The following is a 12,456-nucleotide window of genomic DNA, read 5'->3' on the forward strand; positions in this document are numbered from 1 at the left end:
AAAACCATTCTGGAGTGTAATTAGCAGTCTTCGAAAGGGAGGTAAGAAGGAAATGACAAGTATTTTGGACAGGTCAGGAAAACTGCTGGTGAATCCTGTTGATGGCTTGGGCAGATGGAGGGAATATTTTGAAGAGTTGCTCAATGTAGGTGAAAATACGATCAGTAATGTTTCAGATTTCGATGTACAATGGGACAGGAATGATGATGGAAATAGGATCACATCTGAGGAAGTGGAGAAAATGGTCAGTAGATTGCAGTGCAATAAAGCAGCTGGGGTGGATGAAATTAAGTCGGAACTCATCAAATACAGTGGAATGTCAGCTCTTAAATGGCTACACAGGATAATTGAAATGGCATGGGAGTCGGGACAGGTTCCATCAGACTGGACAAAAGCAGTAATCACACCAATCTTTAAACGTGGAAACAGAAAAGAGGTATATCTACAGAGGTATATCTTTGATCAGCGTTGTGGGTAAAATCTTCTCAGGCATTGTTGAGAGGAAAGTGCAAGTATTAGTTGAGGACAAATTGGATGAAAATCAGTGTGGGTTTACGCCTCTTAGAGGGTGTCAGGACCAGATCTTTAGCTTAAGGCAAATAATGGAGAAGTGTTACGAGTGGAACAGGGAATTGTATCTATGTTTTATAGACCTAGAAAAGGCATATGACCGGGTTCCTAGGAGGAAGCTATTGTCTGTTCTACGTGATTATGGAATAGGAGGCAAACTTTTGCAAGCAATTAAAGGTCTTTACGTAGATAGTCAGGCAGCAATTAGAGTTGATGGAAAATTGAGTTAATGGTTCAGAGTAGTTTCAGGGGTAAGACAAGGCTGCAACCTGTCTCCACTGTTGTTCATATTATTTATGGATCATATGTTGAAAACAATAGACTGGCTGGGTGAGATTAAGATAGGTGAACACAAAATAAGCAGTCTTGCATATGCGGATGACTTAGTTGTGATGGCAGATTCTATTGAAAGTTTGCAAAGTAATATTTCAGAGCTAGATCAGAAATGTAAGGACTATGGTATGAAGATTAGCATCTCCAAAACAAAAGTAATGTCAGTGGGAAAGAGATATAAATGAATTGAGTGCCAAATAGGAGGAACAAAGTTAGCACAGGTGGATGGTTTCAAGTACTTAGGATGCATATTCTCACAGGATGGCAACATAGTGAAAGAACTGGAAGCGAGGTGTAGCAAAGCTAATGCAGTGAGTGTTCAGCTACGATCTACTCTCTTCTGCAAGGAGGAGGTCAGCACCAAGACTACGTTATCTGTGCACCGTTCAATCTTTCGACCACCTTTGTTGTATGGGAGTGAAAGCTGGGTGGATTCAGGTTGCCTTATCAATAAGGTTGAGGTTACGGATATGAAAGTAGCTAGGATGATCGCAGGTACTAGTAGATGGGAACAATGGCAGGAGGGTGTGCACAATGAGGAAATCAGAGAAAAACTGGGAATGAACTCTATAGATGTAGCAGTCAGGGTGAACAGGCTTAGATGGTGGGGTCATGTTACACGCGTGGGAGAAGCAAGGTTACCCAAGAGACTCATGGGTTCAGCAGTAGAGGGTAGGAGGAGTTGGGGTAGACCAAGGAGAAGGTACCTGGATTCGGTTAAGAACGATTTTGAAGTAATAATCTTAACATCAGAAGAGGCACCAATGTTAGCACTGAATAGGGGATCATGGAGGAATTTTATAAGGGGGACTATGCTCCAGACTGAATGCTGAAAGGCATAATCAGTCTTAAATGATCATCATGATGATGATGATGATGATGATGATGATGAGCTCTAAATCATGTGTATTGAGAAATAAAATATTATCATTTTATCTTGATTTTTTGTAAAATGTATATCTTGAAAAATTTATATTTTGTAAATAAGTCTTAAAACAGCAGAGAAAAAATATGTAGCTAATAAACCAAAAGTACTGGAGCTGTGACAGATGTTTTGCTGTAGAGCACATAATTCTAACTTTGTTCCTATATTACTGGATACAAATGGATTAATTATAAACAATATCTTGTCTGCTCCATCTATCTGTATTATTTAAATATTTTGTGCTAAAAATTTAAAAAATCAAATTTTTACTAGTTTTTATGAGTTCTTTACTTCAAAACTTCCATCACAAAACTTATGAAAATAACACAATATATTGTTTGGTGACTGCGTTAGTTGTTGCTGCAACCTCAATGGGCAATATTTTTTTGTGTAAAGTGTTAGAAATTTTTCGACATTCTCCATATTCCACATCATTGAATTTCTAGTGCAAAATATGCATGTTGGCAACACTGTTTCCAGCTCTGTACTGTTAGTAGTAAATGAGTGAGAACTTGCATGTGATCATTCTGCACAGAATTTTGTTTGCTTTGACCTTTTCGTTAGATACATTGTCAATGATGAAATACAGTAATAGAAGAGCAAGCTATGTTGAATCATTCTGCATATAGTTTTATTCTTGGGTTGAACTTTTTGTTAGATGCCTTGTCATTGAGGAGAGACATTAGTGAAACAGTGAGGTGTGTGGACTATGAAAAAAGGCACAAAAAGGTGGTATTAAGAAAAGTGAACAACACTTCATAATTGTTGGTAATCTGTCAGAGATATTGCAGAAATATCTTGGTCCCCAAGTAACCATCATATCCATTGTGCAGAAACTGCTATACTTGCTATAACAAGAAATTTGATGACCCACCTGAATGACCACTATCACAGGAGTGTGGAACAGAAGAAGACAGTGCAGATGTTTAAATTCCTGGGTGTGAAGTTGCTGATGCATTGAATCTTAGCACTTCTGTTAAGGCCCCTAATATATCCCCCTTTAAATGCCAAGGCAAGATGAGAAACACAAGAAGAAAACAGAATGTACAAAGAAAAGTGAAAGAACTTGAAACAAGTTTTACAAAAGCAACATCTTCAGAACTTTGTGAAGTGTATGATGTAGATGTACTTTGTGCAGAACCTGAAGATGTGCACCCATCATGACATGTGGTTTCAAAACCTAAACACTGCTATCTTGGTAGCCACCAATACTGAGAAGATACAATTATTGACACTGGTACTTGATGGCTATTCCAAGCAGCAGATACAGAAATACGTATTTGTTTCCTCACATTATTTAATTTCAAAATCTGATGAAATAAAGAATGAAAAAGGTATTTTGGTGTGCCCAGACTCATACTGTGAGCAACCACTGCAAGATGATACTGCTGTATCTTCGTCTAGTGTCTGTGAGTGTGAGAGCGCCAAGTTTGGTGACACTGAATGTGTGTATTTGAATCAGCCACCAACTACACCAGTGCGGGCTGGCCACTGGAAGCTGACTGTAGGAGGCATGCATGCAGCACAGTCTCTGCCATGCCATCAAGACTTGTGCATATATATGCACAGGGCATTCCTGACTGACCCTCTCTCAGCTATTCAAGTTTGTATCATGCACAACCATGTTCTGTATTTTGTAGATTACCAAGAGGCTATTTTCATTATTGTTCAGAGGTTATGAATAAAGCCATATTTGTGTGATTTAAGTGCAGTATCATCAGGTTTATTCATTATGGATGCCATGCTACCGGCCCTGACTGAACAGCTTACTTAGGCTGTGACCAATTTGTCGGCTTCTTTTAATAGACAGGTACCATTCCATTAGCCCATTCACCCACTTTTCCTCCATATTACCTTAGTTAATATGGTGTAAAATGTAAAAAATATACCACAGTGTTATTAAAAGAAGCATACCTTGTACTGAGACAGGAGAACCCAAATTTTAATATTGATCTCACAAAATTCCACCCCTCATGACAAAAATGGGTAAAATGCAAGACAGTGAAGGAGGTATGTGCATGTATTTACTGTGCTAATTTGAATTTTATTTGTTTCACCAGAAATAGTGTAACGAGGAATGCTGTTGTGTAATATGTCAAGAACCTTAAGAAAATTGTTTTTTGCATGAGTGTGTAGTGTGTCTTGGTACTGAAGGGATGACTGTTGCAGCATTATCCCTTCAGGATACTGACAATGACATAATCTATGCGTTGTGGGAGGGAGAAAAGTTGGTGAAGAAGATAATTGGAGCTATGAAAGTTTATTGCAGAGGTTAGGCATTGGGTCATGGAAGAAGTAGCTCGTCATCATATCCACAGTAGTCAGAGACAGTCCATGTTGTTGTTGTTGTTGTTGTTGTTGTTGTTGTTGTTGTGGTCTTCAGTCCAGAGACTGGTTTGATGCACCTCTCCATGCTACTCTATCCTGTGCAAGCTTCTTCATCTCCCAGTACCTACTGCAACCTACATCCTTCTGAATCTGTTCAGTGTATTCATCTCTTGGTCTCCCTCTATGATTTTTACCCTCCATGCTGCCCTCCAATAGTAAATTGGTGATCCCTTGATGCCTCAGAACATGTCCTACCAATTGATCCCTTCTTCTAGTCAAATTGTGCCACAAATTTCTCTTCTCCCCAATTCTGCCGAACCTCCTCATTAGTTACATGATCTACTCATCTAATCTTCAGCATTCTTCTGTAGCACCACATTTTGAAAGCTTCTATTCTCTTCTAGTCTAAACTATTGCCCATGTTTCACTTCCATACATGGCTGCACTCTCTACAAATGCTTTCAGAAAACACTTCCTGAGACTTAAATCTGTACTAGACGTTAGCAAATTTCTCTTCTTCAGAAACACTTTCCTTGCTATTGCCAGTCTACATTTTACATCCTCTCTACTTTGACCATCATCAGTTACTTTGCTCCCTAAATAGTGAAACTCATCTACTACTTTAAGTGTCTCATTTCCTAATCCGATTCCCTCAGCATCATCTGATTTAATTCTGCTACATTCCATTATCCTTGTTTTGCTTTTGTTGATGTTCATCTTATCTCCTCCTTTCAAGACACTGTCCATTCTGTTCAACTGCTCTTCCAGGTCCTTTGCTGTCTTTGACAGAATGACAGTGTCATCAGCAAACCTCAAAGTTTTTATTTCTTCTCCATGGATTTTAATTCCTACTCCAAATTTTTCTTTTGTTTCCTTTACTGCTTGCTTAATATACAGACTGAATAACATCTGAGATAGGCTACAACCCTGTCTCACTCCCTTCTCAATCACTGCTTCCCTTTCATGTCCCTCGACTCTTATAACTGCCATCTGGTTTCTAGAGGCAAGATGGTTATGAGAATTCAACTCATTTCTTAACTGTATTACAGGAGTAAAACTCCACACTGTGGTAGGAAAAGGTACACAGTTTTCAAGAGCAATAGGTTGGCTGGAAATTATAACACCAATTTAGGGCACAAAGCAATACTATACATACTCCACTATGATAATAAAGCTAATGGCATTAGAGGATCTCAGTCTGTGACACAACAAAATGTTATACAACACTTCAACACTGCTTTGCTACTGAAATATTTAAGTTTATTCCTTTTTACAAATTGTCTTTTAACTTCCTTGTTATGTACTAATAAACCTCTGACTCTTTAAAGAATCAAACTCTCATGTAAAACAACAGCTGTAAATGTATCATTACTTTAAAAACACATTATAAAATATTTGATTTTATAGATCTTAAGCGAGAAAAGTTAGAAAAGGTTTGAAAATATATTTAAAGTTTGTTGGAAGTTACTAAATACTTTCATTACCTAACACTGGATGAGTATAGCCAGGTTGATTTGCACCCCATTCTAAGCAAAAGCTAGTTACTCAGTAATCTCAATGTTTCTAATGTCATATCTCTTAAGGTGTATATCGTATGAGAATATAATTTTGCAGATAAATTCAGTGGTATATTTGGATAGTGTCTGCAAATTGTGTTGCAAAGAGAGTTCATAGTAAAGAAGTAATAAATTAAAACATTAAGACTGATGCACTAGTTTTATTGCATGAAAAGCAAAAATGTAGTAAAGAATGCATTTTGTTGGCCTTTCATCAGTTTGTAGGGGGTGTCAGTGAGAAACAGCTTCATAAGGGTTTGAAATTATGTGTATAGTTTGTTGCAAGTCAACAAGTGCTTTCATTCTAAAATAGTAGATGAATATTCTCTGGGTATTTGCATGCAGCCGTTTACTCTGCGTCAAGAAATATGCCACAGCTTCTATCTGTAATACTTGTCTTACTGCATTAAATATTTAAGATAAGATTATGCCTTTTCATGATTAGATTATGACAGCATTTTAATTTTTTAAATTTGGTCAACAATTCTGTGATATATTGAAAATCAAATTTTTGTTGCCCCTCAAAGCTGTTAGATAATCAGCCTGCAACTAGAAACATGAACTGGGATAGCCATTTAGACAATCAGTTTGAATACTGTATAATTGTTATAAGCTAAACATAAGAAAGAAATTCATTGTAAACAAAATATTTTCGGAAACTATTAAAACCAGTTCTGTAACATCAGGAGCTTTATATTATGTCAAAAAGTTTGTGTGGTAAAAGAAATGCCTTTGGAGTGTGAACAGTCTCTGACAGACAGAAGTGGTTCATAAGGAGTGAGAAAGGCCACAAGTGTTCATGGCTCTGGTCCAGTGATACTTGTGCAGCAATTTCTTGTGGCTGCAAGAGGCACTGAAAGTTCCAAGCTGTGTAGTACAGTACATAGGTTATTTAAAATGATGCTTCAAGTGGAATTTGGGAGAGAACTGTCTGGCCACAGCAAGTGTAAGGGATATTTGCATCTGGAGGCGAGATACCATACTTGTAATCATTTCCATCAAGCTACTACTTTGCACCTTCAGCATCTAAAAATATAAGATTAAGCCATTTTAGACTTATAGCTTTGTAAAAGGCCTACTGATGTTTTGAGTGATTTGGACAATGTGACCTATGTGTGAATTTTAATAGTAATTTCATAGGTATCATTATCCCAAGATAGTATTACTTGGAACAAGATACATGTTCAATCGTCCCATATTCTGAGTGTCACAGTATGAATGAAAAATTTTACTTGTCTAAAGAACAAACTCTGTGCCACAAAGCAGAAGTAGCTGAGTGATCACCATGTCTAATTCTCATGTGAAGGACCTGAGTTCAGTTCTTAGTACTGCCTGGGATTTTTCCTTGATGGATGTACTGTAATGGGATGCACTCAGCCTTGTGGAAACAAAGTGGGGAGCTACTTGCATGAATATTAGTGGCTACAAGGTCTGGGAAGTCAATAATGGGCAGGTGAACAGTGTGCTAGCCGAATTACCCTGCCATATCGCATTTGCGTGATACCGTATGGTACAGGGTCACACATCAGTCGGTTGACATTGTATAGTCTTCAGGTCCCGATTGTAGAGTTTAGTCTGTTAGAAGATTCATATCATTGCTAGTTAAATAAAGTTATAAAATAATTTTTCAACTAAAACAATAATACTAACATATCAAATTAACATTTAAAAGACTGTTGAAATCTTTGAATCTGGACAATCAATGTAAATTTTACTTCTTACTTAAATATATTAACTAACTTTATCTGTTTTTGGTAGTCTTATGTATCAATGTCTTGGTGATCATATTCCAGCTCTGCCATGGTATTTTACTGTTGCTTTGAAATCATTAACATTTACATACCTGTGTGAATGGTGTCTGCTCTTATGGACATGTCTGAAAATACACACACCACAAATTATAAGGTGTGTGGTTTTTGGTCAGAGGAATGAACATGTAAGACAAGAGCTACCAAAATGTATAATTACAAATTAGTTAAACAACTGATGCAGTACTATCCAACAAGAAAGAGGAATGAAGGGAGACTACATAGAAGATGAACTGAAATGTTTGGCCTCAAAAAGGCAGCTGCCTAATCCCATGAAGTGAATGAGAAGAAGAAGAAGAAGAAGAAGAAGAAGAAGAAGAAGAAGGAATACATAACTAAAGATCTTGGCGAAGTTATTTTGTACATAACACAACTTCATTGGGGTAGTCCTACTGTAGGTGGTACACCTTCATCTTCCAATGACCAGGATAACCAGCCTGTCCACTGAGTAATGGGGAACCTACAATTTAACATGGAATCTAAACATAGGAACTACATTTTTATATGAAGTGTTTTGATGTAGGTTGACACCGAGTGCAGTGTTGAATGGTTACCTCTGGTTTCTCCCACCAAATTCAGATAGTCCGAAACTGACCAATGTGGTGGTGGTGGTGGTGGTGGTGGTGGTGGTGGACGCCACAGTCATCATGGTAGTAGTTAGGGGTAGCAGTGGTATCAAAGTTATATTTTTTTGGGCATAAAATTGGACAAAACATAGTTCCACATATTAATCTTGACATCTAGAAGAACAGAAATTATAGAAATTAATATCTTATTGTTTCACAGGCCTGGGAACTAAGGCTGACCAAGAAAAGACAAAGAGCAGCACAGAGAAGGCAGACTTTGAGACAGCAATAGAACTAACAGGTGAGATTTTTCTCAATAACTTGATGCTTAATATTCATTATAAATGTTAGATATATTTGTCTACTGCAATGTAACTTTGTTGCTTCACAATGTTTCTTCACAGTATTGCAGTTTTAATATGTTAAAAATTTATGCTTATGAACTCCCATTGTAGTTCCACTTAGTTGTCTAATCCACAGATTCCATTGTACACCTTAAATCATTATTGGGGTGCAGCATGGGGGGAAAAACCTGAGCCTCTGTACTTTTGCTGTTTATTTCATATCCTGTTTTCATTTCCCCATGCTGCATTGTTCTGTATAATTACGCAGTAGTTCCACATAAAATGTTCATTTCTCTCTCATTTGATCTATCATATTCGGTTTACGATCACTTGTGCCTTTTGCAATTCTGAGTGTTGTCCAGTACAACCTGCAGTAGTTGCTTAAAGACTTAGGCTCTTCCCAGAACCACTCCCCTGAATCCATTTCCCTCTTCATCCCTCTGATACCCCGCACATCCCCCCTCCTACACGCTCCCCAAAATTCACAAATGCAACAATCCTGGATAGCCCATTATAGCTGGTTATTGTGCCACCACTGAAGGGATTTCAGCTCTCAATGACCAACACCTCCAACCAATTGTGCATAATCTAGTCTCCCATGTCAAAGATACCAACCACTTTCTCCAACAACTCTCCACCATCCCCACCTGTTTACCACATGATTCCCTACTATCACTGTTGATACCGCTTCCTTATACACTGACATCCCTCATGCCCATGGTCTTGCTGCAATTGAACACCCTTTGCACTCCAAACCCACTACCTCATTTCTCATACACCTTACTAAATTTATCCTAACACATAACTGCTCCTCCTTCAAAATGGAGGTGTATGAACAAATTTGTGGCACAGACATGGACACCCTCATGGCACCCTCCTATGCCAATTTGTTTATTGGCCACATAGAGAGAATCTTCTTAGCCTCCCAAAGCCATAAATCCTGGTATCATTCAGATTCATTGATAATATATTTATGGTTTGGACTCAGGGCCACGACATCCTATCTTCATTCCTTCATAACCTAACACCTTTTCTCCCATCCACTTCACCAGGTCCTCTGCCGAGGCCTTCATAGAGAGACACTATCTCCCAGACCTAATCCGCAGACAATTTCTCATGCTATTTCCTCCCACATCCCCAATCCTCCCACCACATCCAAGAGCCAAATACAAAGGAGTGCCCCATTTGTCACCTACTCCATCCCAGACTGGAACGACTGAACCGCATCCTTTGTCAGGGTTTTGGTTACCTGTCATCGTGCTCTGAAATGAGGGACATCCTACCCAAGCTCCTTCCCACTCTTCATAAAGAGATGTTCTATTGCCCCCCCCCCCTTCCAACCTCCATAACATCCTAATCCCTCCCTGTGCCACTCCCAATCCCAGCCCCTTGCAACAGGGATCTTAGCGACAGTTTTGTTTGTTTACACAGAGTACGCGAAGGAACTTGCCCCCTTCTTGCAGTGGTGTACCATAGGTCTCTAGAAGAGCGTAGCATTCCAAAGGATTGGAAAAGGGCACACATCATCCCCGTTTTCAAGAAGGGGGCGTCGAACAGATGTGCAGAACTATAGACCTATATCTCTAACGTCGATCAGTTTTAGAATTTTGGAACACGTATTATGTTAGAGTATAATGACTTTTCTGGAGACTAGAAATCTACTCTGTAGGAATCAGCATGGGTTTCGAAAAAGACTACTGTGTGAAACCCAGCTCACGCTTTCGTCCACGAGACTGAGAGGGCCATAGACACGGGTTCCCAGGTAGATGCCGTGTTTCTTGTCTTCCACAAGGCGTTCGATACAGTTCCCCACTGTCGTTTAACGAACAAAGTAAGAGCATATGGACTATCAGACCAATTGTATGATTGGATTGAAGAGTTCCTAGATAACAGAACCCAGCATGTCATTCTCAATGGAGAGAAGTTTTCCGAAGTAAGAGTGATTTCAGGTGTGCCGCAGGGGAGTGTCGTAGGACCGTTGCTATTCACATTATACATAAATGACCTTGTGGATAACATCGGAAGTTCGCTGAGGCTTTTTGCGGATGATGCTGTGGTATATCGAGAGGTTGTAACAATGGAAAATTGTACTGAAATGTAGAAGGATCTGCAGTGAATTGACGCATGCTGCAGGGAATGGCAATTGAATCTCAATGTAGACAAGTGTAATGTGCTGCGAATACATAGAAAGAAAGATCCTTTATCATTTAGCTACAATATAGCAGGTCAGTAACTAGAAGCAGTTAATTCCATAAATTATCTGGGAGTAGGCATTAGGAGTGATTTAAAATGGAATGATCATAAAAATTTGGTCGTCGGTAAAGTAGATGCCAGACTGAGATTCATTGGAAGAATCCTAAGGAAATGCAGTCTGAAAACAAAGGAAGTAGGTTACTGGATCATTGTTCACCCACTGCTTGAATATTGCTCACCAGTGTGGGATCAATACCAGATAGGGTTGATGGAAGAGATAAAGATCCAACTGAGAGCAGCGCGCTTCATTACAGGATCATTTAGTAATCGTGAAAGCGTTACAGAGATGATAGATAAACTCCAGTGGAAGACTCTGTAGGAGAGACACTCAGTAGCTCAGTACGGGCTTTTGTTGAAGTTTCAAGAACATACCTTCACCGATGAGTAGAGCAGTATATTGCTCCCTCCTATGTATATCTCATGAAGAGACCGTGAGGATAAAATCAGGGAGATTAGAGCCCACACAGAGGTATACCAACAATCTCTCTTTCCACGAACAATACGAGACTGGAATAGAAGGGAGAACCGATAGAGGTATTCAAAGTACCCTCCGCCACGTACCGTCAGGTGGCTTGCGGAATATGGATGTAGATGTACATCAGAAAATCTTTAAATTGTGTTGCAAAAACTAAATGAATTGTTCTTCTAACATTATTTATGATACAAATTGTCTTTCTGAATCAGGTTCTGTCTCCAGTTTAAATGAATATTCTCTAGTTTTTGTAATATGTGGATATTGCACTGAATTTCTCTATAGAATGTTCGAGAAACATTAATTACGAGTTTAATTACAGATTTTTTGTTGGTGATTTCCATAAGAAAATATTGTCCTGACTTGCAAAGATACATAAATGTTAAACTTTTCCAAAATTAATGGTTTACGTAGTTAATTTGCATTATGATAAACAGTGAATTTTACTAATTGAGTTATAATTACAAAACTGAATGAAAAACGTTACAAAATGAATTTATACACTATTAACACTGATTCCTGAACTTGTTCTTTCTCTTCAAAACATCCCGAAATTCATATCAAGGTGTTAATGACTTATCCAAACTGAACATTACTTTACCTGATTAAGAACATACATTAATTGGTCTGTGACACAATTTAACATTTTCGTTACAACTATTTCACACTGTTGCACTAAGTGATCTTATTCACTAAGTGTCCTTATACACTACCCACATCTGTTTTAGTGTGTATCGCATACTATGAAACCTGCTGTATTGGGTACTCCACATGACCCAATATAGAATGTTTTGTTATACAACTCACTCCCCTTATCATCACTTCCACGTGAAACACAGAAGGGATGATGTCCCTACTTCACACACACACACACACACACACACACACACACACACACACACACACACACACACACACACAGATGCAATGCCAGAATACGGAAATGAATCATGGCAGTTGCACAGCTAGGGGACCTAGTGTTTGCCAAACATGTAATGTACAAAGAATGTATGATCCCCTGAGAAACAAATATATACAACATAACATAGTATACAATATATCCTTGTAAAAATACATCATGAAAGCATTTCAAATTTCTATAAACATCTATTATAAAATATTTTCTTACATTTTCTTATGAAATTTCAGTTCAGTCACATTTTGTAGGCCCAACAGTCTGCCAGAACTTGGGTAGACTAGATGGTAAGCATTTGGATGTGGGTTGTCCTGAATTGTGAAAGGTCCAAAGTTGTTGTTGTGGTCTTCAGTCCTGAGACTGGTTTGATGCAGCTCTCCATGCT

The 12,456-nt window shown here is 38.5% G+C and overlaps 1 protein-coding gene across 2 annotated transcripts in view; it reads left to right on the forward strand.

The window, feature by feature from the left end:
• LOC126095121 (synaptic vesicle glycoprotein 2B) overlaps positions 1 to 12,456 on the forward strand; it is a 582,081-nt gene that overhangs the window by 516,652 nt on the left and 52,973 nt on the right. For both annotated transcript variants that reach the window (XM_049909829.1, XM_049909828.1), the window contains exon 4: positions 8,307 to 8,387. In XM_049909829.1, coding sequence (XP_049765786.1) covers positions 8,307 to 8,387 — 81 coding nt within the window. The remainder of the gene's footprint in view (positions 1 to 8,306; positions 8,388 to 12,456) is intronic.

Source organism: Schistocerca cancellata, chromosome 8 (assembly GCF_023864275.1).
Source record: "Schistocerca cancellata isolate TAMUIC-IGC-003103 chromosome 8, iqSchCanc2.1, whole genome shotgun sequence".
Taxonomy (NCBI): Eukaryota; Metazoa; Arthropoda; class Insecta; order Orthoptera; family Acrididae; genus Schistocerca; species Schistocerca cancellata.